Below are 21,442 nucleotides of genomic sequence, written 5' to 3' on the forward strand. Positions count from 1 at the left end.
TCTTTTTATAAAAGAGGAACATCTTTGTCACAGCCGTCAACCTTTTAAAAACACGATTATTAGGATTAATTATAATTGCAGTCACGCTTAATGGGCCCGGGGGGGGGGGCCGTGGGCTCCTGCACAGATGTGAATCAGTTAGTGGATGTGGAAACCACAGGATTTCATCCTTGTTTTACATCCATGTTACCACTGTGGTGTGGATCTCTGTACCGACGACCTGCTTAAATGTGACTCACTGAGGAGCGTGTATCAGACTTTCTTCATTGCTGCTTTGAAACACAATGTAGTGGGGACACAGTCATTCACTGGAATTAGAATGATTTTGTTGTTATTCTTATCGTGCTAGATGTGAATGAAACGTTATACACGGAACCGGAATATAAACGTAACATGAAAAGTGTTGCGTCCCGTGTTTCATGAGCTGAAATAAAAAAGGTACCCGAAATTTTGCAAACGCACAAAAGTTTTATTTCTCTCAAATGCTGTGCACACATTTGGTTGACATACCTGTTAGTGAGCATTTCTCCTTTGCCAAGATAATCCATCCACATAACAGGTGTGGCGTAAGCTGATTAAACAGCATGATTATTACACAGGTGCACCTTATGGTTGGGATAATAAAACACCACTCTAAAATGTGCAGTTTTGTCACACAACACAATGCCACATATGTCTCAAGTTTTGAGGGAGCGTGCAATTGGCATGCTGACTGCAGGAATGTCCACCAGCATTGAATTTCTCTACCATAAGCTGCCTCCAACGTCGTTTTAGAGAATTTGGCAGAGTGTCCAACCGGCCTCACAACCGCAGACCAGGACCTCCACATCTGGCTTCTTCACCTGCGGGATCATCTGAGGCCAGCCACCCGGACAGCTTTTTTGAAACTGTGTGTTTTTGCAGAACTGAAGAATTTCAGCGCAAACTGTCAGAAACCGCCTCAGGGTAGCTCATCTGTGTGTTCGTTATCCTCACCAGGGTCTTGACCTGACTTCAGTTCAACTTTTGATGGCCACTGGCACGCTGGAGAAGTGTGCTCTTCACGGATGAATCCTGGTTTCAACTGTACCGGGCAGATGGCAGACAGCGTGTATGGCGTCGTGTGGGCGAGCGGTTTGCTGATGTCAACGTTGTTCAATTAAATGCTTTGGCAACAGCTCTGGTGGTCACTCCTGCTGTCAGCATGCCTATTGCAATCAACAGCCTGATCAACTCTATGCGAAGGAGTGTCACACTGCATGAGGCAAATGATGGTCACACCAGATACTGACAGGTTTTCTGAACCACGCCCCAACCTTATTTTTAAGGTATCTGTGACCAACAGATGCATATCTGTATTACCAGTCATGTGAGATCCATAGATTAGGGCCTAATGAATTTATTTAAAATAACTGATTTCCTTATATGAACAGTAATGCAGTAAAATATTTGATTTCTATTTTTTGTTCAGTGCAAATGATTAACGATCATTGCAGCATTGAAACCATGTAGTGGGAGGACAGACAGTCATTCATTTGAATTAGAATGATGTTTGTTGTAATAGTTATTGTGCTGTAGCTCAGATAGTCAAGCATGGCACTTGCAAAACCAGGATAGTGGGTTTGATTCCCGGGACCACCCATAAGTTAAAAAAATTAAATAAATGCATAAGTCTGTTTGGATAGAAGCGTCTGCTAAATGACATATATTATAGTGCTAGATGTGGACAGGCCTTTATGAATGATACAGGATCATGAAATACTGTAGTTCAGTGGTGTCTATAACAGAGCTGTATTTTCTTCCTATTTATGGCCAGGATTTGATCGACACTATTTCTTAACTTTGACGGTCATCCTCCCCGTTTCCTCCTTCTCCACTTCCAAACTAAATTTCTCTCTCTCTCTCTTTCCTCAATCTTCCCTCTGTCCATGAAGAGTGTTTCCCATTCACCCTTCACCCTGACAGATTCCCCAAGTTCCACTCGTTGCAGAACCATTACCCTCCACTCATTCTCCTCCATGTCAACCCAATTCCACCCCTCCCTATCTTTCTTTCATCTACAGCTCCTTCCTTTTTTCCCTTTTTTTATTTTAAACTCCCATCCAGTCTCCAACCCTCTCTTTCTCCCACCCTCTTTCTCTCTCATTATCCTCCTCTTCTCTCTCTCTCTCTTTCTCTCTCATCCTCACCCTCTCCCTTTCTCTCCTCCCACTCAGTCTGCAAACTGCCCTGAGATCAAGATTTACGCCGACAGTTTAATGAATCCAGTGCCTCTTAATGCTCGGCACACTCTTGTGGCTGAGGCCCAGCCTTTCCTCATGTGACATTTCCATGTTAAGCTTTATTGGCAGACAACAGATACATCAGCAGGCAGGAGAAGTGAAGGTGTGCAATGGAATAACGTCATGTTTGATCTCTGTGCTCACTAAGCCATGTTGACATTGAGAGACCAATGTTACATATATACAGGAGACAAATTGGAGCTGGAGGCTAAGTCTTGTGTTATATATGACATATTTGATTTCTCGTGCTGTTACAACTTGTGCCAATAAAGCACCTTGGAGTTGTGCACTCTGTGTGTGTGTTTGCGTGTGTGTTTGTTGAGGGGGAGGCAGGCAGAGTGCTGCAGATTGAATTGTTATGTAAAGGCGTGTCAGATTGGATTGTCTGGGCATGGCTAACTTTATCCGACATGACTGTGTACACGCACAGCCACCGACAGGGGAAGGGGGAGAGGGTTGGGTGGAGGTAGGTAGGTAGGTAGGTAGACATGGATGGATATATTTAGAGAGAGGGAGAGAAAGAGGAGGCAGGAGGGAGGGAGGGAAGAACCCCCTCGCAAGGGAGGAGAGAAAATGTCATGGTTAGGGTTCAGTGAAGTGGTAGATCAGGAACATCAGCGTATCAGGGCATTAAAGGACCAGGAGAGGAACTAAGAAAAGGTATATGACCAGTTATTGGTCCTGGGAGCAAAAGGGGAGAGAGTGAAGAGATACCTGCACAGCCAAGGGGATTGGATTTATAGACCGGTGAGCTGTCTGAACAATATATACAGCAAGGCACAAAGCAATAGTGATGGTTTATCCTGTGGTTATATTTCTGTGGGCAGGCAGAACAGAGGTAATAGCGGGTGTGTTTAATGTTGTGTGAGAGAGAGAGAAAGGGAGAGAGTCCAATTCAGTACACACCTCCTAGGAGCAGCCTCTAGGCAGGTGCACATTGCATTATGTCTGTTCATGACTGTAATTTATGAAGTAGATTAAGGTTCTCGCTACAGATGTTTCTCGTGGGAAAATATTTCATTACGTTTTATAATGACCCAGGAAACACACGTGTACAAACACACACACACACACACACACACACATCAGCCCATCGAGAATAGATGAAATACAGTCCGTAAATCCTTCGGTAGATGTAGCTGGGACTGTGTGTAACATATAAACTGTGGTACAGTGAACAAGACTAAAGAAGAGACTCCAGGCTAGAGCTGAGCCCAACCTTCTAATAAGTAAGCTGACGTGACATGTCCCTCTACGCACATAGCTCACATAGCCATTGACAGAGCAATATGTTTTCACAGGTGCCAGGTCACATTACAATAGAAATCTACAGCTGGACAGCCATCGGCTCCAGCAACATAACAGGTTAAGGATGTATACCTTGAGCCTACAACATGGTATGTTAGATGTTGTGAAAGATTGCTGAGAATTTCACTCTTTTGGATCATAATGTTGTTTTTGTATTATTAATATTTTTTTCTGTTTTTTTCTTTTTGCAACTGCCTGGAAAGAACTTTGAGGATCTAGAGCATATAAATAAAATATGTATTTTTATCATTATTAGACCAAATAATAAAGACAATCGCTGTACATTAATGACCAGCCAATTGAATCAGCTGGTTTGCTCGTTAGTGCATTTGTGCTTATATTACTTCGTAGCTAGCTAGGTTACAGCTAATCCTGCAGCTAGCTAGCTAATGTTACCGCTAGCATTTTAAACCGAGGTCTTCAGTGCACCACAAAACTATGTTGGATTCTGGAGAAAAGGCCTGGGTATTACCTCCGTGAGGCTGAATGAGTTTTCAGGTTTAAGGCAAGGTTATTCGTAACTCCAGGCTAACAAATTGAGCCGCTAGCCGGATTACTCACAATTTTTCCAACGAGTGTCCCAAATGATTGTTCCGTCCGTGCTATCTTGACCCGACTCCACTACCGGAGAAGGATGTAGGACAGTGGCTTGCTCTCGTAGGTCAGTGGGAAGTGCCAGTGATACCACATTACCATCTTCAGGAAGCTAATTCAAGGGGATCCACAATATGTGGCAAACTAGGTTAACAGCCGGCAAACTAGTTGCAGTTATTATTACTTTTACGTTGTGGTCAGGTTGTATACTAGTTTGAAAATTTGATTTTGTTAATTGTCTTTTTAGCAACCTGAAAAAGACGTCTTTATCTGGTTGTAATCTGTAATCTTGGTGCTATCTTGAAAAAAATATGTTTTTTTTATCTGGGCGCGACAGAGACGGTTTAGTTGTAATCTCGTTATTTCACGTCTTCTCAACAAAAAAAAAAAAAATGTACAACCAGAATATAACGCCATTTTGGTCTCGTGCCAAATGTCACCCACGGGATCAGTCCGGTTTTCTATTGATAAGTCTCCCAAGTGGGAAAATGAAAGATGCAAAGTCACATTTTGTGACCCATGCCAGGTGGTTGCGGTGGCGTAGTTTCAAAGGCCTGAATAGCATTGGGAACAGGTGATGGGGATACACTGTCTAGGCCATGGCACACTATGTTCTGTTGGCTGGCAAGCTGTTGTGCTGCAATGTCCCTGTCTGGCCCAATGTCCCAAGACCAAGAGCACATCACTGTATTTCAGGAATAGGAAAGCTCATCCTGATCACATTTAAGACACCTGGACATCAGACCATCACTTTAATCTAACCCTTATTTTACCAAGTAAGTTGATTTAGAACACACAACATCCTAGAAACGAAGGGGGGGATGTATAACCGGGGAGAAAGAAAGTCTGAGTATGAAAGAGATGGAGAAATGGAGAGAGAGAGAAGGGATAGGGGAAGTGGAAGAAGTGAGATATCTAAACGAAGAAACAGGGAGGTAGAGATAGAGAGAGATGGTGATATGGCGGAAACGGCAAGGTCACATTTCTGGCACGGAGCCTAAAGGGGCCCCTAGAAATGCACAGTGATGAGATGAGAGTGAGAGGGGAAAGATAGGGAGCAGAATGACAGACAGCGCTAACAGCACAGTGTTTCTACAAAGAGGAAGCAAGGGGGTAAGAGTGTAGGGATGTGTGTGTATCTGGGTGTGTGTGTGCGCGAACGAGCGTGTTCACGCCTGAGTGAGTGTGATACTGTTAACATGAAGAAGAAAAAAACATCTGTGTAACCTATGAACTCCATTTACCATATGGGCGCAATGAGAACACACGCTGTAACATTTAAAATAAAAAAAAGTCACATACAGTACACACACCAAGGCATGCATCGCATAATGCACACAGTGTACACTCGTGCTCTCATCTCATCCATACGCTCCAGCCATTACCACAATCCCGTTCTCCCCAATTAAGGTGCCACCAACCTTATGTGACATACCCCCCCCCCCCCACACACACACTTTTACTCGTGGAGAATATGCACTGATAGCATTCTGCTTCAATGTGCAAATCAGCATCTCTGATGACCCAATCTAAGCCCCTTGGCCTTTAAAGCTGCTCATAAAGATGCACATTCTCACACACAACTCCCACACCTGCTGTAAAGCACATTCCAACACGCACACACACACTCACACATGCATATGCACTCAAACACACACACACACACACACACACAAAAGCATGAGCACACACATGCAAGCACACGCTCAAACATACTCACACAGACACACGCACACGCAAGCATTGTGCACACAACCAGACACACACGCATGAGCACCTACACACACACACACACACAGCACAGGTTTCTCCCCCAGTCAATTCTAAACATGGTTGTAACAAGGTTACACACCAGAGTAGAAAGGAAGAGAAGGATAACCAAGTAGAAACCAATAACTCACCAGTTAATCCACTGCACCAACCAAGAGCATGTATTCCTTATATCAGTATTTTACACCTGCCCTCCGATTCTCTGTTTTTCTTTTCCCTCCTCTCCTGGGACTAGTCCTCCTCTCCCTCTGTCGTGGGCTGTTTGGGTAGTAAAGTGATGCTCGGTATATCCTTCAGGACACTGAACAAAGGAGTCACACACACCACCTCTTCTTCTCTTCTCTCACTTTACTGTTTCACTCACATGCTTCTTCTTCTCTGTCCTCCTCGCTGTTTGTTGTTCTTTGGTATTCTTTCATTTTCACATCGCTCCAGTTTTTTCTTTCTTTCTTTCACTCCTCTCTGTCACTGCTGCTTTGTTTGCTCCGATCCTCCGTTCCCTAGTATAATCAGTGAGTACTCCATCTGTCCCCCCCCCCTCTCTCACTCCCTCTGCTGTGCCCTCTGTTTCACTATCTTCTCCCCAAATTCATCTCCTCAACTGTGAGCCTCTTCATCTCCCAGCCTGAGAACTGTGGCTTTGCAGGTGAATGTCAGTGCGCGTGTGTGTGTGTGTGTCTGAGAGTGTGTGTGCAGGCACGTGTGTGTGAGACAGAATGGGAGGGAGAGCAGGAGTAGAGACACAGTGAACAAACAGGCAGTTATCCTCTTAGATGCTCCGTTCAGTTCGCTCCCTCTCTTTCTGTCTCCTCTCTCTCTCGCGCTCCCTCTCTGACCTCTCTTTCCCTCCCAGTGACGCCGCACAAGTCTTGTACACTTGTCAGCAGAGGGAGGGAGAACGAAAGAGAGAGAGAGAGAGTAGGAGGCAGGAGAAGGTGGGGCTTGTGTGTCTGTCTAATTAAAAAGCAGAGTATGTACAGCTGCAGAGAGAGGGAACGAGGGAGAGTGGGAGAGAGCCGAGCGAAGGAGTGAAGTGATCTAGGGGGCGGGACCAATGGGCAGAGAGGGAACGGGGAGTCACTAGGGGATGGGGATAGAGGGAGAGTGTGAGAGAGAGAGAAGGGGGGACCCTAGTGTGTGAGGTTGGAAAAGGAAGGAGGTATGACCGGACACCAAGGTCAGCTGTAAAGGGCTGGGAGAAGGGCAGAGGGGGAAGCAGAGAAGAAAAGAGAGAGGATGAGAGGGATAAGAACAGACAGGTCGAATTCTGCAGACGTATGCTGCTCGTAATATGAACAGAAGAAGCACAACCAGAGGAATCTTGATGAGGGGAACAATGGAGAGAGTGCATATGGGTAAAGCACCATAGAAATATTCCCCTAAAAACAGATCCCCTAGAATTCTATTCATAGCCATACACACGGTTAAAATATAAGGTTAAACAGCTGTTCTGTATGGATACAGTATCTACAGTATAAATATGTTCCAAATCACCTTGATGTTAATCCGAAAAAACTACTGTATAAGCAGTTTTATCCCAGTGATGATTCATAGATAAATTTGGCCCTGGCTGCAATTTATGCCGAGGTCTTTCTGTGTGTGTGTGTGTGTGTGTGTGTGTGTGTGTGTGTGTGTGTGTGTGTGTGTGTGTGTGTGTGTGTGTGTGTGTGTGTGTGTGTGTGTGTGTGTGTGTGTGTGTGTGTGTGTGTGTGTGTACTCTATGTGTACGTGTGTGACTACACTGCCACACATTTGCACATTCCTTGCATGTGTGTGTTTATGTGCAAATTAAGCAGTGCCCTGTGATGTCACGCCCCAGTGGATACATCTAATATGTTGTTTTATTCAGTCACGCTCAGGTTGTTGCTCTCTCTCTCTCTCTCTCTCTCTCTCTCTCTCTCTCTCTCTCTCTCTCTCTCTCTCTCTCTCTCTCTCTCTCTCTCTCTCTCTCTCTCTCTCTCTCTCTCTCTCTCTCTCTCTCTCTCTCTCTCTCTCTCTCTCTCTCTCTCTCTCTCTCTCTCTCTCTCTCTCTCTCTCTCTCTCTCTCTCTCTCTCTCTCTGTTTTACATGAAAGAGAGTATATTATATAGTCCCTTGACTAGAACCAATTGATTCAGGCAATTTTCTTCTTGTATTGTTGCGACTGTATCATCATTCCTGCAGCACTTATCACCTCAGGCTAGTGTCAACCACCTAGGCTGGCTGGGAGAGTGGATGGAGAGATAAGGTAAATGCCTTGGGGAGGGGGGGAGGGGGGGGGGGGTGAAGGAGGGTTGACAGATCTCATCCCATTTTATCAACCCTGATTACTTATCTTGTCTTCTCGTCTCTCTCTCTCTCTCTCGCCCTCTCTCTCTCTCTCCCTCTCCCTCTCCCTCTCTCTCTCCCTCTCTCCTGTTATTGCCCAGTTGCTCTACATTCAGCCTTAAATGTACATTTGAAACGGCAGAGGAAAAACAAGCTCATTGATTAAAGATCCACCAGGGACTATGAATAATATTATGGGCTATGGTAAATACGTGCATATGTTTCAATGGTGGCAGTTGAGAGAGGATGACAGCCACTAATACTTCATTAATATTAAGTACTCATCCTCGGCGGATTTGAGACAGATATTAAGTTTTACAAAAGGCCGTGGCAGCAGTCATGTCCCTCAATTCATTAAACTAGAAGTGTGAACCAAGCGCTTCAAAGTGCAATAGGCCTCAGTTGTTTGCTTATACAGAACCATGGAGAAGTGTTGATCCGTGATCCCTCTATAAGTCAATAGGCATCCGTCCTCTAGGGGCGAGACCAGGAAGTGTAATTATTATTTATCACGCTAATCTAAACGGGCTCGGCGGGGCAGCCAATCAGATCCTGTTTTCACTGGGTCCACGGGAGCCAACCGAGGAACACAACTAGTCCCGGCGTTCATTAATCAAGCCAGTCACGTCTGGCCGACTACAAAAGCGACTTTTAAGCAGAAGCCTTTAGTGCCGACTCAGATCAAGTCATCAATCATCTCCTAATGCAGTCTGGTAGAATCGGGAACATTGTCTAATGGGAGGATCTAACCGTAGCCATTAACTGAAAAGGTTGTATTATTTCGCTATCTGCGAACGTAAACCATGATGGATTAGCACCACAGACGGTCATTTGCTGGACTCTTTAAGAGCAGGGCATCCCAGAATGCATCTCATCTTCTATGACACAGAGATGTGGTCTAAGACGGAACATTGTCACAGAGATCTTAAATTCCATTGATGAATGGGTAACTTCTGGGTTTCTGTACGATTGTATCTCATAATGACTTTCTCAGGGCAGAACGGGAGGATAGATGAGATGAGAAACAAAGCTAAACCAATAGGGGGGTCATAGGCCTCGTTTTGGCACGGGGTAACTTGTGGATCGTTGGCGCCAGGGTTTTAAGGGCCGGAAGGGTTGGCCAGAGACGGAAAGCAAAACACCATAACGGGAGAAGGACTGATTCTTCAGCATTTACGGCCTTCTGTGACAATGACTGCTGTATTTGAATCAATACAAATTGCATTGTTCCTAAAAATGCAATGCTAATGCGGTAGTAAAACGTGTCTGACTGTACAAAACATGTTAAACACGAGTACAGTATTCTATAGGCCTGGCGAGTTGTGAAAACTAGCCTAATGTAAGGGCCTGCAGTAAAGATACTGTAGTCATCTTTAGGAGCTGTGACAACCAGGTGGCAGTGTTGCCTTATAAGGAGCAGGACAACCAGTTGTATAACGGACACAAAGCAACATCAACTGAAGAGGTTCATAATAGCCTACATAATCATCAACATATCTACTCTTCTTATAAGAGATATCTTTCATCTATTGATGTTCATCCCTCCCTCCACCCCCCACCCCACTGCAGCGTGCGTGCGTTTCTTTGAAGAGGACAATGATGAGAAGGAAAGTGCAAAAACATGGATTGAGAGGAGCTACTGTGCGTCATGGCACCCACGCCCTTGTGCTGTGCTATCTCTACGGACACAACAACATGCACTTACTTCATAGGCAGAATGAGCCTGAGCCCGCGGAGTGCTGATGTCACTAGTTGCCGGGCTTCCTCTCAATGGAACGAAATAGATGAGTCACTGTCCATCCACCACAAGCTGTCACAACAACTCACAAGCCCCTTCATTTGACGCAACGAATTACAGACGGCAAACGGTTCAAGCGGGGTACACATATCAGTGTGTGGAGTAAACATTTCAAAACATTGCAAAGAACGACACTTTTCCAATGTGTAGGCCATTGAAATTCATGTCAAATGTTAATGGGAGTATCTATTGTATTCTAATCCACCACACACGTGTTGTCAGCTAGTTTAAATTGCTGTGTGGCTCTTAATTAAATTGCTGTTGAGCTTCAGTCGGTTTTGTTTACCTCGACATGCCCTGCACATGGGGAGGGAGGGATAACTGCGCGCAGTACGTCACGGTCTACGCGCTAAGGCAACAACAATACACGAGAAAGCGACATACGGTAGGCAGTTTATAACACACCGTTTTCTCCACACTGTGCGTTTTTGTCCGTTTCAGAATCTCTCTCCACCCTTCAGCCACTAACCATGTCAGGCTCGTCGACTCCAGAGGACGCGTTGTACGGTAAGGGTTTTGGGGCGATGGATCGTTATTGGGTCAATGCAAAGTCGGGTCAATTGTGATTGATTTGTGCTGTAGTAACTATGAAATGTTTATTAAAAAGCCTTGTAACTGCCCTATGATGACTCTTTCTCTGTGTATACCCTAGGGATAAACTATGTTCAACTGTTTTTCTAGGCTAACATTTAAATAAATAATTCCAAGAGGGGTCCATCAGGAAAATAACATTATTGATGTATAAATTATTATGTTCGTCCTCATTAGGCCTACAATGCTTATTTTTAGTAACAATCAATTAATGATGCATGAACAGTGACCTCTTTCACCAGAATAAGTTTGTTTATCACATTTTAATTTATTAATGGACAACGATTATTTATAGTCATTATCCACGACCTAATGCATGGTTAACGTGGTCTTGTGAGAAAATGGGCATGTCAGGGAGAGAAATGTAAGTATGCCATTTTGAAGTTATCATTGTTGTTGCCACTGACATGGTCATCCTGTCAACAGATTTTATGACTCACCAGTTTGTATATCACTAAGCCAATTAAGCCCAGGAGATTTACCTGAAGCTTATAGCTCACTGTACAGTTTGCTTATAGCCTCTACAGCACATGGGGGATGTTGTATAACTTTCATAATATCACAGCTAGGACATACACAAAGCTTTGGCACAACGACACATCTGTGCTTTGTTTTTCAAGAACTAGGCCTATATTAACACACATAACATACACCTGATATGCACTACAGTACTTCTATAGAAGGATTCTGGGCTATTGACAGACATTGGGTGCTGCTGCAGTGCAGCCTGGTCAAGGCCACAGAGAGAGAGAGAGAGAGAGAGAGAGCACGAGCAGGCTGGCAGCCAGTGGTTGTCATGACTCTCTCTCTCATTCTGGGAGGAAAACTAGGGCAATGGCACAGTTTGCCCTCTGCCCTCCCTTCCCCTTTCCCCATCTCCACCCCCCTCTACACTGTTGCTGTCTATATGATCTCTCACTTACCCTAAAGCAAATAATAAATGGGAAGAGACAAAAATAGGGGATGGGAGGATGTGCGGAGGAGGAGAGCAGGTGATGATGTTTGCATTCCGCAGAGAGAAAGAGATAGAACGAGAGAAGGAAATAGACGAGAATGAGACAGGAGAGGAAAGAGAGTGAGACAGGAGAGTAAAGGGTGGCTAATCTCATACAGAAATAAGATCTTACATAATCATTCTGTCAGGCTGTGTCAGTGGTTGTCCCTGTTTGTTTTTGTGTTAGTGTGTGTGTTGTGTGTGGTTGTGTTGTCCCTGTTTGTTTTTGTGTTAGTGTGTGTGTTGTGTGTGGTTGTGTTGTCCCTGTTTGTTTTTGTGTTAGTGTGTGTGTTGTGTGTGGTTGTGTTGTCCCTGTTTGTTTTTGTGTTAGTGTGTGTGTTGTGTGTGGTTGTGTTGTCCCTGTTTGTTTTTGTGTTAGTGTGTGTGTTGTGTGTGGTTGTGTTGTCCCTGTTTGTTTTTGTGTTAGTGTGTGTGTTGTGTGTGGTTGTGTTGTCCCTGTTTGTTTTTGTGTTACACTCAAGCTAAACTAAGGACCAGGGGGAAACACAACATTCGCTGTTACAAATGCCCTTATGTCAGTAAGTCATTGGGTCTTGTCTAATACTATGTCAGGAATGAGATGTCCTGTCTGCTTAAAAATGTACTCTTGAATAATTTCAGCCATTAGTTTTGAAGGTGATGCTCACAAGCCAAAAGTGGTTCCCATTTTTTTGTGTACTACGTCATCAAATTGTGTATGATATGTTACGTCCTACATATATATATATTTTTTGTGCAATTCGTATGGTGAATCCCATGTGTACTACATGTTACCAATTTGTTGTGCTTAAGATCCTGGATTGCAACTTTAAAGGGGACCGAATACCTATGTCATGTCCAACAACAACAGCAACACAGACCTGAGGGTTTTACTAAAAAGAAGGATCAATGAGTTAGCCAGCAATGTTTGATAAACCATGAGAAATGACTGTTGATTTTCTGGTTCACTAATAAAGCTAAACATATAAATTAGACCATGCCCATTTCAAGCTTATCTTTCCCCCCCAAAAATAATTCTGAATATTTAGGCAAGTTAGCTGGCTAACTCGTCGATCCTGCTTTTGGGGTAGCCCCTCTGCATTTTTGTGTCCTAACATTAGCCCATCTACTGTAATGATTGAGCAACAACAAACAATGACAATATCTTTAGAATCTGTCTGTCTATTTTTTGTCTGTTCCTGCTGTGTCATTCCACCTGCATGGCTGATAGGCTGATAGGCTGATAGGCTGTGTTGGTTTTACCTTCCTCCTGGTTTAGCCTTCCAGAATTAGGTTTCAGTAAAGTTATTCTGGGAGATTCAATGTGATTGAATAAGATGACCTGCAATGTAAACTATGGAATGATCCAGGATTAGCTCTTCTCTCAGATGCAACATTACTGAGAGGTTGCAAAATGAACAGTAATACATTACACTCACAAAAGTTTCAGGGGAATAGAGACAATTCAAATGTCATTATGGCTATGTACAGTGGTAACAATGTGCTTTAACAATGTAATAGTTCCAGTACAAAAGGGAAAATAAATAAACATAAATATGGGTTGCATTTACAATTGTAATTTGTTCTTCACTTGTTGTCCTTTTTCTTGTGGCAACCGGTCACAAATCTTACTGCTGTGATGGTACACTGGTATTTCACCCAATAGATATGGGAGTTTATCACAATTTCTTTTTTTTCAAATTCTTTGTGTATCTGTGTAATCGGAGGGAAATATGTGTCTCTAATATAGTCATACATTTGGCAGGATGTTAGGAAGGGCAGCTCAGTTTCCACCTCATTTTGTTGGCAGTGTGCACAGAGCCAGGTCTGCCTATGGTGGCCTTTCTCAACAGCAAGGCTATGCTCACTGAGTCTGTACATAGTTAAAGCTTTCCTTAAGTTTGGGTCAGTCAGAGTGGTCATGTATTCTGCAATAGTGTACTCTCTGTTTAGGGCTAAATAGCAGTCTAATTTGCTCAGTTTTTTTGTTAATTCTTTCCAATGTGTCAAGTAATCATCTTTTGTTTTCTCATGATTTGGTTGGGTCTTATTGTGTTGCTGTCCCGGGGCTCTGTGGGGTCTGTATGTGTTTGTGAACAGAGCCCCAGGACCTGCTTGCTTAGGGGAATCTTCTCCAGGTTCATCTCTCTGCATTTGATTGCTTTGTAATGGAAGGTTTGGGAATCGCTTCCTTTTAAGTGGTTGTAGAATTTAACGGCTCTTTTCTGGATTTTGATAATAATCGGGTATGGGCCTAATTCTGCTCTGCATGCATTATTTGCATTATGTTTTTGAATAATTTTTGTCTTACTGAGATTGACTGTCAGGGCCCAGGGCTGACAGAATCTGTGCAGAAGATCTAGATGCTGCTGTAGGCCCATCTTGGCTGGGGACAGAAGCACTAGATCATCAGCCAACTGTAGACTTTTGACTTCAGATTCTAGTAGGGTGAGGCCGGGTGCTTCAGACTGTTCTAGTGCCCTCAACAATTCATTGATACAGTGGGGCAAAAAAGTATTTAGTCAGCCACCAATTGTGTAAGTTCTCCCACTTAAAAAGATGAGAGAGGCCTGTAATTTTCATCATAGGTACACTTCAACTATGACACAAAATTATATATATTTTTTTAATGAATTTATTTTCAAATTATGGTGGAAAATAAGTATTTGGTCACCTACACAAGTAAGATTTCTGGCTCTCACAGACCTGTAACTTCTTCTTTAAGGGGCTCCTCTGTCCTCCACTCGTTACCTGTATTAATGGCACCTGTTTGAACTTGTTATCAGTATAAAAGACACCTGTCCACAACCTCAAACAGTCACACTCCAAACTCCACTATGGCCAAGACCAAAGAGCTGTCAAAGGACACCAGAAACAAAATTGTAGACCTGCACCAGGCTGGGAAGACTGAATCTGCAATAGGTAAGCAGCTTGGTTTGAAGAAATCAACTGTGGGAGCAATTATTAGGAAATGGAAGACATACAAGACCACTGATAATCTCCCTCGATCTGGGGCTCCACGCAAGATCTCACCCCGTGGGGTCAAAATGATCACAAGAACGGTGAGCAAAAATCCCAGAACCACACGGGTGGACCTAGTGAATGACCTGCAGAGAGCTGGGACCAAAGTAACAAAGCCTACCATCAGTAACACACTACGCCGCCAGGGACTCAAATCCTGCAGTGCCAGACATGTCCCCCTGCTTAAGCCAGTACATGTCCCGGCCCGTCTGAAGTTTGCTAGAGAGCATTTGGATGATCCAGAAGAAGATTGGGAGAATGTCATATGGTCAGATGAAACCAAAATATACGTTTTTGGCAAAAACTCAACTCGTCGTGTTTGGAGGACAAAGAATGCTGAGTTGCATCCAAAGAACACCATATCTACTGTGAAGCATGGGGGTGGAAACATGCTTTGGGGCTGTTTTTCTGCACAGGGACCAGGACGACTGATCCGTGTAAAGGAAAGAATGAATGGGGCCATGTATCGTGAGATTTTGAGTGAAAACCTCCTTCCATCAGCAAGGGCATTGAAGATGAAACGTGGCTGGGTCTTTCAGCATGACAATGATCCCAAACACACCGCCCGGGCAACGAAGGAGTGGCTTCGTAAGAAGCATTTCAAGGTCCTGGAGTGGCCTAGCCAGTCTCCAGATCTCAACCCCATAGAAAATCTTTGGAGGGAGTTGAAAGTCTGTGTTGCACAGCAACAGCTCCAAAACATCACTGTTCTAGAGGAGATCTGCATGGAGGAATGGGCCAAAATACCAGCAACAGTGTGTGAAAACCTTGTGAAGACTTACAGAAAACGTTTGACCTCTGTCATTGCCAACAAAGGGTATATAACAAATTATTGAGATAAACTTTTGTTATTGACCAAATACTTATTTTCCACCATAATTTGCAAATAAATTCATAAAAAATACTACAATGTGATTTTCTGGATTTTTTTCTTCTCATTTTGTCTGTCATAGTTGAAGTGTACCTATGATGTGTACCTATGATGTTTTGCCTATGCCTCGTCTTTTTAAGTGGGAGAACTTGCACAATTGGTGGCTGACTAAATACTTTTTTGCCCACTGTATATATGTTGAAGAGGGTGGGGCTCAAGATGCATCCCTGTCTCACCCCACAACCCTGTGGAAAGAAATGTACGTGTTTTTTGGCCATTTTAACTGATCACTTGTTGTTTGTGTACATGGATTTTATAATGTCATATGTTTCCCCCCCCCAACACCACTTTCCATCAATTTGTATAGCAGACCCTAATGCCAAACTGAGTCAAAATCTTTTCTGAAATCAACAAAGCATGAGACGACTTTGCCTTTGTTTATTTTGTTTGTCAAGTAGAGTGTGTAGGGTGAATACATGATCTGTTGTACGGTCATTTGGTAAAAAGACAATTTGCCATTTGCTCTGTATATTGTTTTCACTGAGGAAATGTATGAGTCTGCTGTTAGTGATAATGTAGAGGATTCTCCCAAGGTTGCTGTTGATGCATATCCCATGGTAGTTATTGGGGTCAAATTTGTCTCCACTTTTGTGGATCGGGGTGGGATCAGTCCTTGATTCCAAATATTGGGGAAGATGCCAGAGCTGAGGATGATGTTAAATAGTTTAAGTATAGCTAATTTGTGGTCTAAATATTTTAGCATTTCATTTAGGATACCATGAACACCACAGGCCTTTTGGGTTTGAGAGTTTGTATAGCTCATTCAATGTAATTGGAGAATCCAGTGGGTTCTGGATATAAGCTGATTCTAAGATTTGCAATTGATCATGTATATGTTTTTGCTGTTTGTTCTTTGTTATAGAGCCAAAAAGATTGGAGAAGTGTTTTACCCATACATCTCCATTTTGGATAGATAACGCTTTGTGTTGCTGTTTGTTTAGTGTGTTCCAATTTTCCCAGAAATGGTTTGTTTAGATTCTATGGATTCTTCAATTACATTGAGCTGATTTCTGACGTGCTTCCTCCCCCCCCCACACACACACACACACACACAGGCTCGTGGGTGGAGCTGGAGGAGCTAATATCAGCAGTGAGCAGCAGGGATAGTCTGACAGGGCAACAACAGGACACAGCCTCCTGGGCCCTGCAGGGGGAGTTAGAGAGGATCCTGCTGGAGGCACAGCTTGAGTGTGAGAGGAGTAAAGACAGGTCAGTATCCTACACCAACAAAAATCTCTCTCCCCCTCTGTGTGTGTGTAAGTCTGTGTGTGTGAGTCTGTGTGTGTGTGTCTGTGTGTGTCTGTGTTTGTGTGCGCACGTGTGTATGTGTGTGTGTGTGTGTACACACATGGATGTCTGTTTTTACTGAGAAGTCCCGTTGACCTGCTCTCTTTGTTCAGTCCTCCCCTGGTGGTGACTCCTCCGCAGACCACTGCTTCCCCTCCCCACAGTGAAGGCAGCAGCAGTACAGACTGTGTTACCATACAGGTACGAAACACACACACGCATGCAGGCACATAACACTCAAATGACATATTTTACTGTAGCAGTAGCAATCCTTTGCTATTAGATATCTCTAACACCACAAAAGTCAGTGTTATCAAATCAAATAAATACACCAATTATTCGTCACATGCTTTGCAAACAATAGGTGTAGACTAACAGTGAAATTATTACGCGTAGTGGGATTTCTTCTAAGCGTCCGGATTAGTGTCCCACTTCTTGAGAACAGCAGCTCTAGCCTTTAGCTCAGTGCGGACGTTGCCTGTAATCAATGGCTTCTGGTTGGGACATGTACATACAGTCACTGTGGGGACGACGTCATCGATTGACTTATTAATGATGCTGGTGACTGATGTGGTATACTCATCAATGCCATTGGAGGAATCCCGGAACATATCCTACCTAGCCTGTGCTAGCGAAACAGTCCTGTAGCTTAGCTTCATCTGACCACTTCCGTATTGAGGATAGTCTTGAACGGAGCTCGTCCAGTTTGTTCCCCAGTGATTGTACGTTATCCAATACAAGGAGGGTTTATGTACTCGCCGACGTAGTTTCGTCAGGGTGCCCGCACATCGGCCTCTCTTACGGGGATTAGGGCCTGGTCTGGGGTCAGCAGTATGTCCTGCGCCTCCGCCTCATTGAAGTGTAAATCTTCATCCAAATCAATGCTAGTGATAGCTGTTCTGATGTCTAGTAGCTATTTTCTGGTCATAGGAAATGATGGCGGAAACATTATTTACAAAAAAAGTTCATATTAGCACAAAAAAAACTGAAAATAGCAGAATTTGTCAGGAGCCCGGTAAAACGGCTGCTATACATTGCAGCGCCATTCTTAGTCAAAACATGATGGCAAATGTAATTGATAATTGACATTTAACTTTCCCTCTCTTCTCTACCTCTCTCTCCCTCCCCCTCTCCATCTCAGTCCGAGGAAGATGGGGAGAGGAGGCTCATTTCCGAGTGGGTATGGGACTGGTCCAGTCGGCCAGAGAACCTTCCACCAAAGTAAGAACCTACGCATAGAATTGGAACGACTCCGAATTTATTCTCATTCTAATTCGTTCTAATTCCATTTACCTTACATTGACCATGTCTCAGTGAATCATTTCACCCCTAGTTTCATTTTTAGGCCGTCATTGTAATTAAGAATTTGTTCTTAACTGACTTGCCTAGTTAAATAAAGGTTAAATAAAATAAACATTAATTTACACAAGTACTTGGCTGCCTATAACAAGTACTGACCCGTGAGGAGCCTGTGGATGTGCTATAGGGAATGTAGTCATTATTTTTTCATACATAATGAATGAAATCTTGTACAGTAACATTGAAACATGACAGATATCTCTCTGTTACACCTAAACATGACAGATGATAGTCTTGCACATAGTTTCATTTCATTTGTACATTAATGTACATGAATGTATGTTTCTTCTCATGTTATGGCACTACTGAACAGCTCACAGTCTTTTCTTGAAATATTCTGAGAAAATATGAGAACTAGAATTTCTCCTGAGAAATCCCCTTTTATCTTGAGGAACAAAGCATGTTTTCTTCTCTCTATGTTCCCCTTTCTCCATCTCTTTCTTTCTTCATCTTCCTTGTCTCCCTTTCTCCCTCGCTTTTTTCCTCCCTCTCTCTCGATTCTGCCTTATGCCTCTCTTGCACTCAGGGAGTTTGTGTTCCAGCACCCGAAGCAGCAGTCGGGCTCTCTGAGCGTAAGGAAGAGTGAGGTGATGAAAAGAGGCCTATTCTCCTCTGACGTCCTCATGATCCTCATCCCCTCACTGCTTGCCTCGCACCTGCTCACACTGGGAGTAGGGTAAGAGACACACACACACACACACACACACACTCACTCACTCTCACACACACAGTCGAAAGCATATACACGCACTATAATAGATAAATACAGGACATATAAGCTGCCGACACTAAGAGATAATGAGATACAGGTTGTCTTAGTAATGATAATGTAGTAACCTACTATATGACCACCAGCACCTGATGCTTTTTAAAATGATAGATCTCTTTCCTAATAGCAGCAATCTGTTTTTATACAACAAGGAGGTAAATGTGCATCCTTCATTATTAGCAGTATATTTCTCTCGCAGGATCTACATAGGGAAGCGATTGGCTGCCTCCACAACTAGCACTCTGTGACGTGCTTCCGGGCAGCGCTCCCATTCGCTGACGGCAGACCAATAGGATCTCAGCCCTCGCCACAGTACACTTGTTGCCCTTTCTCCCTGTCATGCGGCAACTTTCTTTACCAATGTCTCTCTGTATGTCTGTCTGTCCACCATCCACCAGAACTTTGTGTGTCTGTCCGTCAGTCACCCAGCATCTCTGAATCTGTGATTGTCCCAGGGCCAGAGTGTGTCTGTTTGTGTGTTTGTCTCTCTCTCTGTGTGTGTGTGTGTGTGTGTGTGTCAGGGCAGGACAGTTGATACTCTACGGACATTGTGTCAATGACTCAGACTGAGGTCACTTTTACTCTCCCAGCAGAGTAACACTGATCTCAATGAACTAACAGAGAGAAACGAGTGATAAGATCGAGAGAGAAAAGAGAGAGGAAGAAAGAGAATAACACCCAGCTAAATCCCCATTGAAGGTGTTAGCAGATTGTTGAAGAAATGGGGTATATTGCCCAATGCTTTCCCAAATAAAAACCAGAATCTAATCCTGGTGAAAGAAACAGTTCACCAACAGAGCCATATACAGGCAGTATATGCCTATATGACTCTGGACACCAATATTATGTGTCAGACATGCCAGAACTGTGATGAGCCCAGGTGATTTGTATTAGGTTGAGGAATGGTTTGTTTAATGTTCTTTGTGGTTTATGACCACAAAAGTGTCTCTGGTTTTGCACTTTGTCCTATATAACCATCTGACTGTTTGAACTCTGAACTCTTTGAATGACTATAACCCCATTAAACTTCATTTGTCACCCGTGTCCGTTATCCATTTGTCTTCCATCCATCTTACTCCATTTTTCCTTTTCCATCCACTTTTATGTTTAGACATTCGTTGTATTTTAGAGCTTATTATTTATTTTATAAATGGTAAAAGTGTGTTTTAGATCTTATTATTTATTTTATAAACGGTATAAGTGCTAGAGAGCTATGACCAAATAAGAGATATATCAAAACTAAGACATTTGTATAAGTTAGCCCCGGAACTTATTCAACTATTTGTCTGGATTGTTTGTGTGATGCCATTGTTTAACTGAAATAGATTCTCATTTAGCCATACAAGAGTGGAAAGAAGGACGAACAGGCTGTTTCTGTAATGTGAGTCATTTATCTGTACCGTAAACTACAACATCTGCTGGCCATTCTAAGAGCACCTTGCTAACAGTATTACTTGTGTGTGTTGAGATAGATCCAGCCACAGTTAGCTACCATCTCATGGCACGCGCACGCATCGGGCTGAAGGTTTTTACAGGAACGTAGTGACATCATCAACACCCGTCTGTTTTTTCCAACCCCCCTGGCATCACTTCAGACCTTAACCCTTTTATTTATTTATTTTTTACAAGCGTGCGCTGACATGTAATCAGTCCTTTAACACTTGAAGATTTGACAAAAAAAAAAAGTGAAATCCGCACACTGCTCTTGCTAGTATCACTGCTCTTTATTAAGCTTTTACGTATCGGCCTCAAGGCCTTCGTCAGCTTTCCCAAGAAACAAACACCAAACATGTGCAACGCATGTCCCCCTATCCCGGTTGAACATCATATATAAAGTAACAGGGCTGGGTTCGGCAAAGGGAGCGGAGTGCTATTTTACTGCACTGGGTAAATTGCCCCCATTTGTTAGGAGCCCTGGCCCAAGTAAATGGCTTTTTCATCCACTAGCAGGATGTTTGGTGTGAAAGCTCCTGCTGGGCTCATACTGCTAGCCCAAACACACTGAGCTGACTGCGCAACCCTATATGGGTCGCTAAACCAAGTTGGGACCTTTCGAGAAGTGTAACTTTTTTTTTTAAACGACAAGGTTGATTTAACCTCCTTTTTTTACATTTCATAGAGAGCACGCGTTCAAGTGGTTAACCTCTCTAAGTCTAAACCGTTGGGTTCTAAGCTAACATGACGGAATTGTTTTAAGATTACATTTTACATTTAAGTCATTTAGCAGACGCTCTTATCCAGAGCGACTTACAAATTGGTGCATTCACCTTATGACATCCAGTAGAACAGTCAACTTAACAATAGTGCATCGAAATCTTAAAGGGGGGGGGGTGAGAAGGATTACTTATCCTATCCTAGGTATTCCTTAAAGAGGTGGGGTTTCAGGTGTCTCCGGAAGGTGGTGATTGACTCCGCTGTCCTGGCGTCGTGAGGGAGTGTGTTCCACCATTTGGGGGCCAGAGCAGCGAACAGT

The 21,442-nt window shown here is 43.4% G+C and overlaps 2 protein-coding genes across 5 annotated transcripts in view; one reads left to right on the plus strand and one right to left on the minus strand.

Annotated features, from left to right (window-relative positions):
• LOC118387863 (proline-rich protein 36-like) overlaps window positions 1–10,078 on the minus strand; it is a 46,991-nt gene extending 36,913 nt beyond the window's left edge. Inside the window, exon 1 of one of the 2 annotated variants that reach the window (XM_052525916.1) lies at window positions 9,946–10,078. The gene's annotated coding sequence lies outside the window, so the exon portion shown is untranslated. Of the gene's footprint in view, window positions 1–6,064; window positions 6,823–9,945 lie in introns of those variants that run through there. The other variant, XM_035776661.2, reaches the window with a different exon arrangement.
• LOC118387864 (BCL2/adenovirus E1B 19 kDa protein-interacting protein 3) lies at window positions 8,993–20,013 on the plus strand. 3 transcript variants are annotated; one of them, XM_052525918.1, is made up of 7 exons: window positions 8,993–9,010; window positions 10,480–10,545; window positions 16,610–16,763; window positions 16,955–17,042; window positions 17,983–18,062; window positions 18,727–18,876; window positions 19,169–20,013. In XM_052525918.1, exons 2-7 carry the CDS (start codon window positions 10,509–10,511, stop codon window positions 19,215–19,217), a joined length of 558 nt encoding a protein of 185 aa, XP_052381878.1. In that variant the 5' UTR covers window positions 8,993–9,010; window positions 10,480–10,508; the 3' UTR covers window positions 19,218–20,013. The 3 variants fall into 3 exon arrangements, with proteins under 3 accessions (XP_052381878.1, XP_052381877.1, XP_035632558.1); XM_052525917.1 differs by lacking the exon at window positions 8,993–9,010 and adding an exon at window positions 9,168–9,186; XM_035776665.2 differs by lacking the exon at window positions 8,993–9,010 and adding an exon at window positions 10,020–10,131.
• Window positions 20,014–21,442: the final 1,429 nt, after the last annotated feature.

The sequence above is a fragment of the Oncorhynchus keta genome, chromosome 9 (genome assembly GCF_023373465.1).
Source record: "Oncorhynchus keta strain PuntledgeMale-10-30-2019 chromosome 9, Oket_V2, whole genome shotgun sequence".
Lineage (NCBI taxonomy): Eukaryota > Metazoa > Chordata > Actinopteri > Salmoniformes > Salmonidae > Oncorhynchus > Oncorhynchus keta.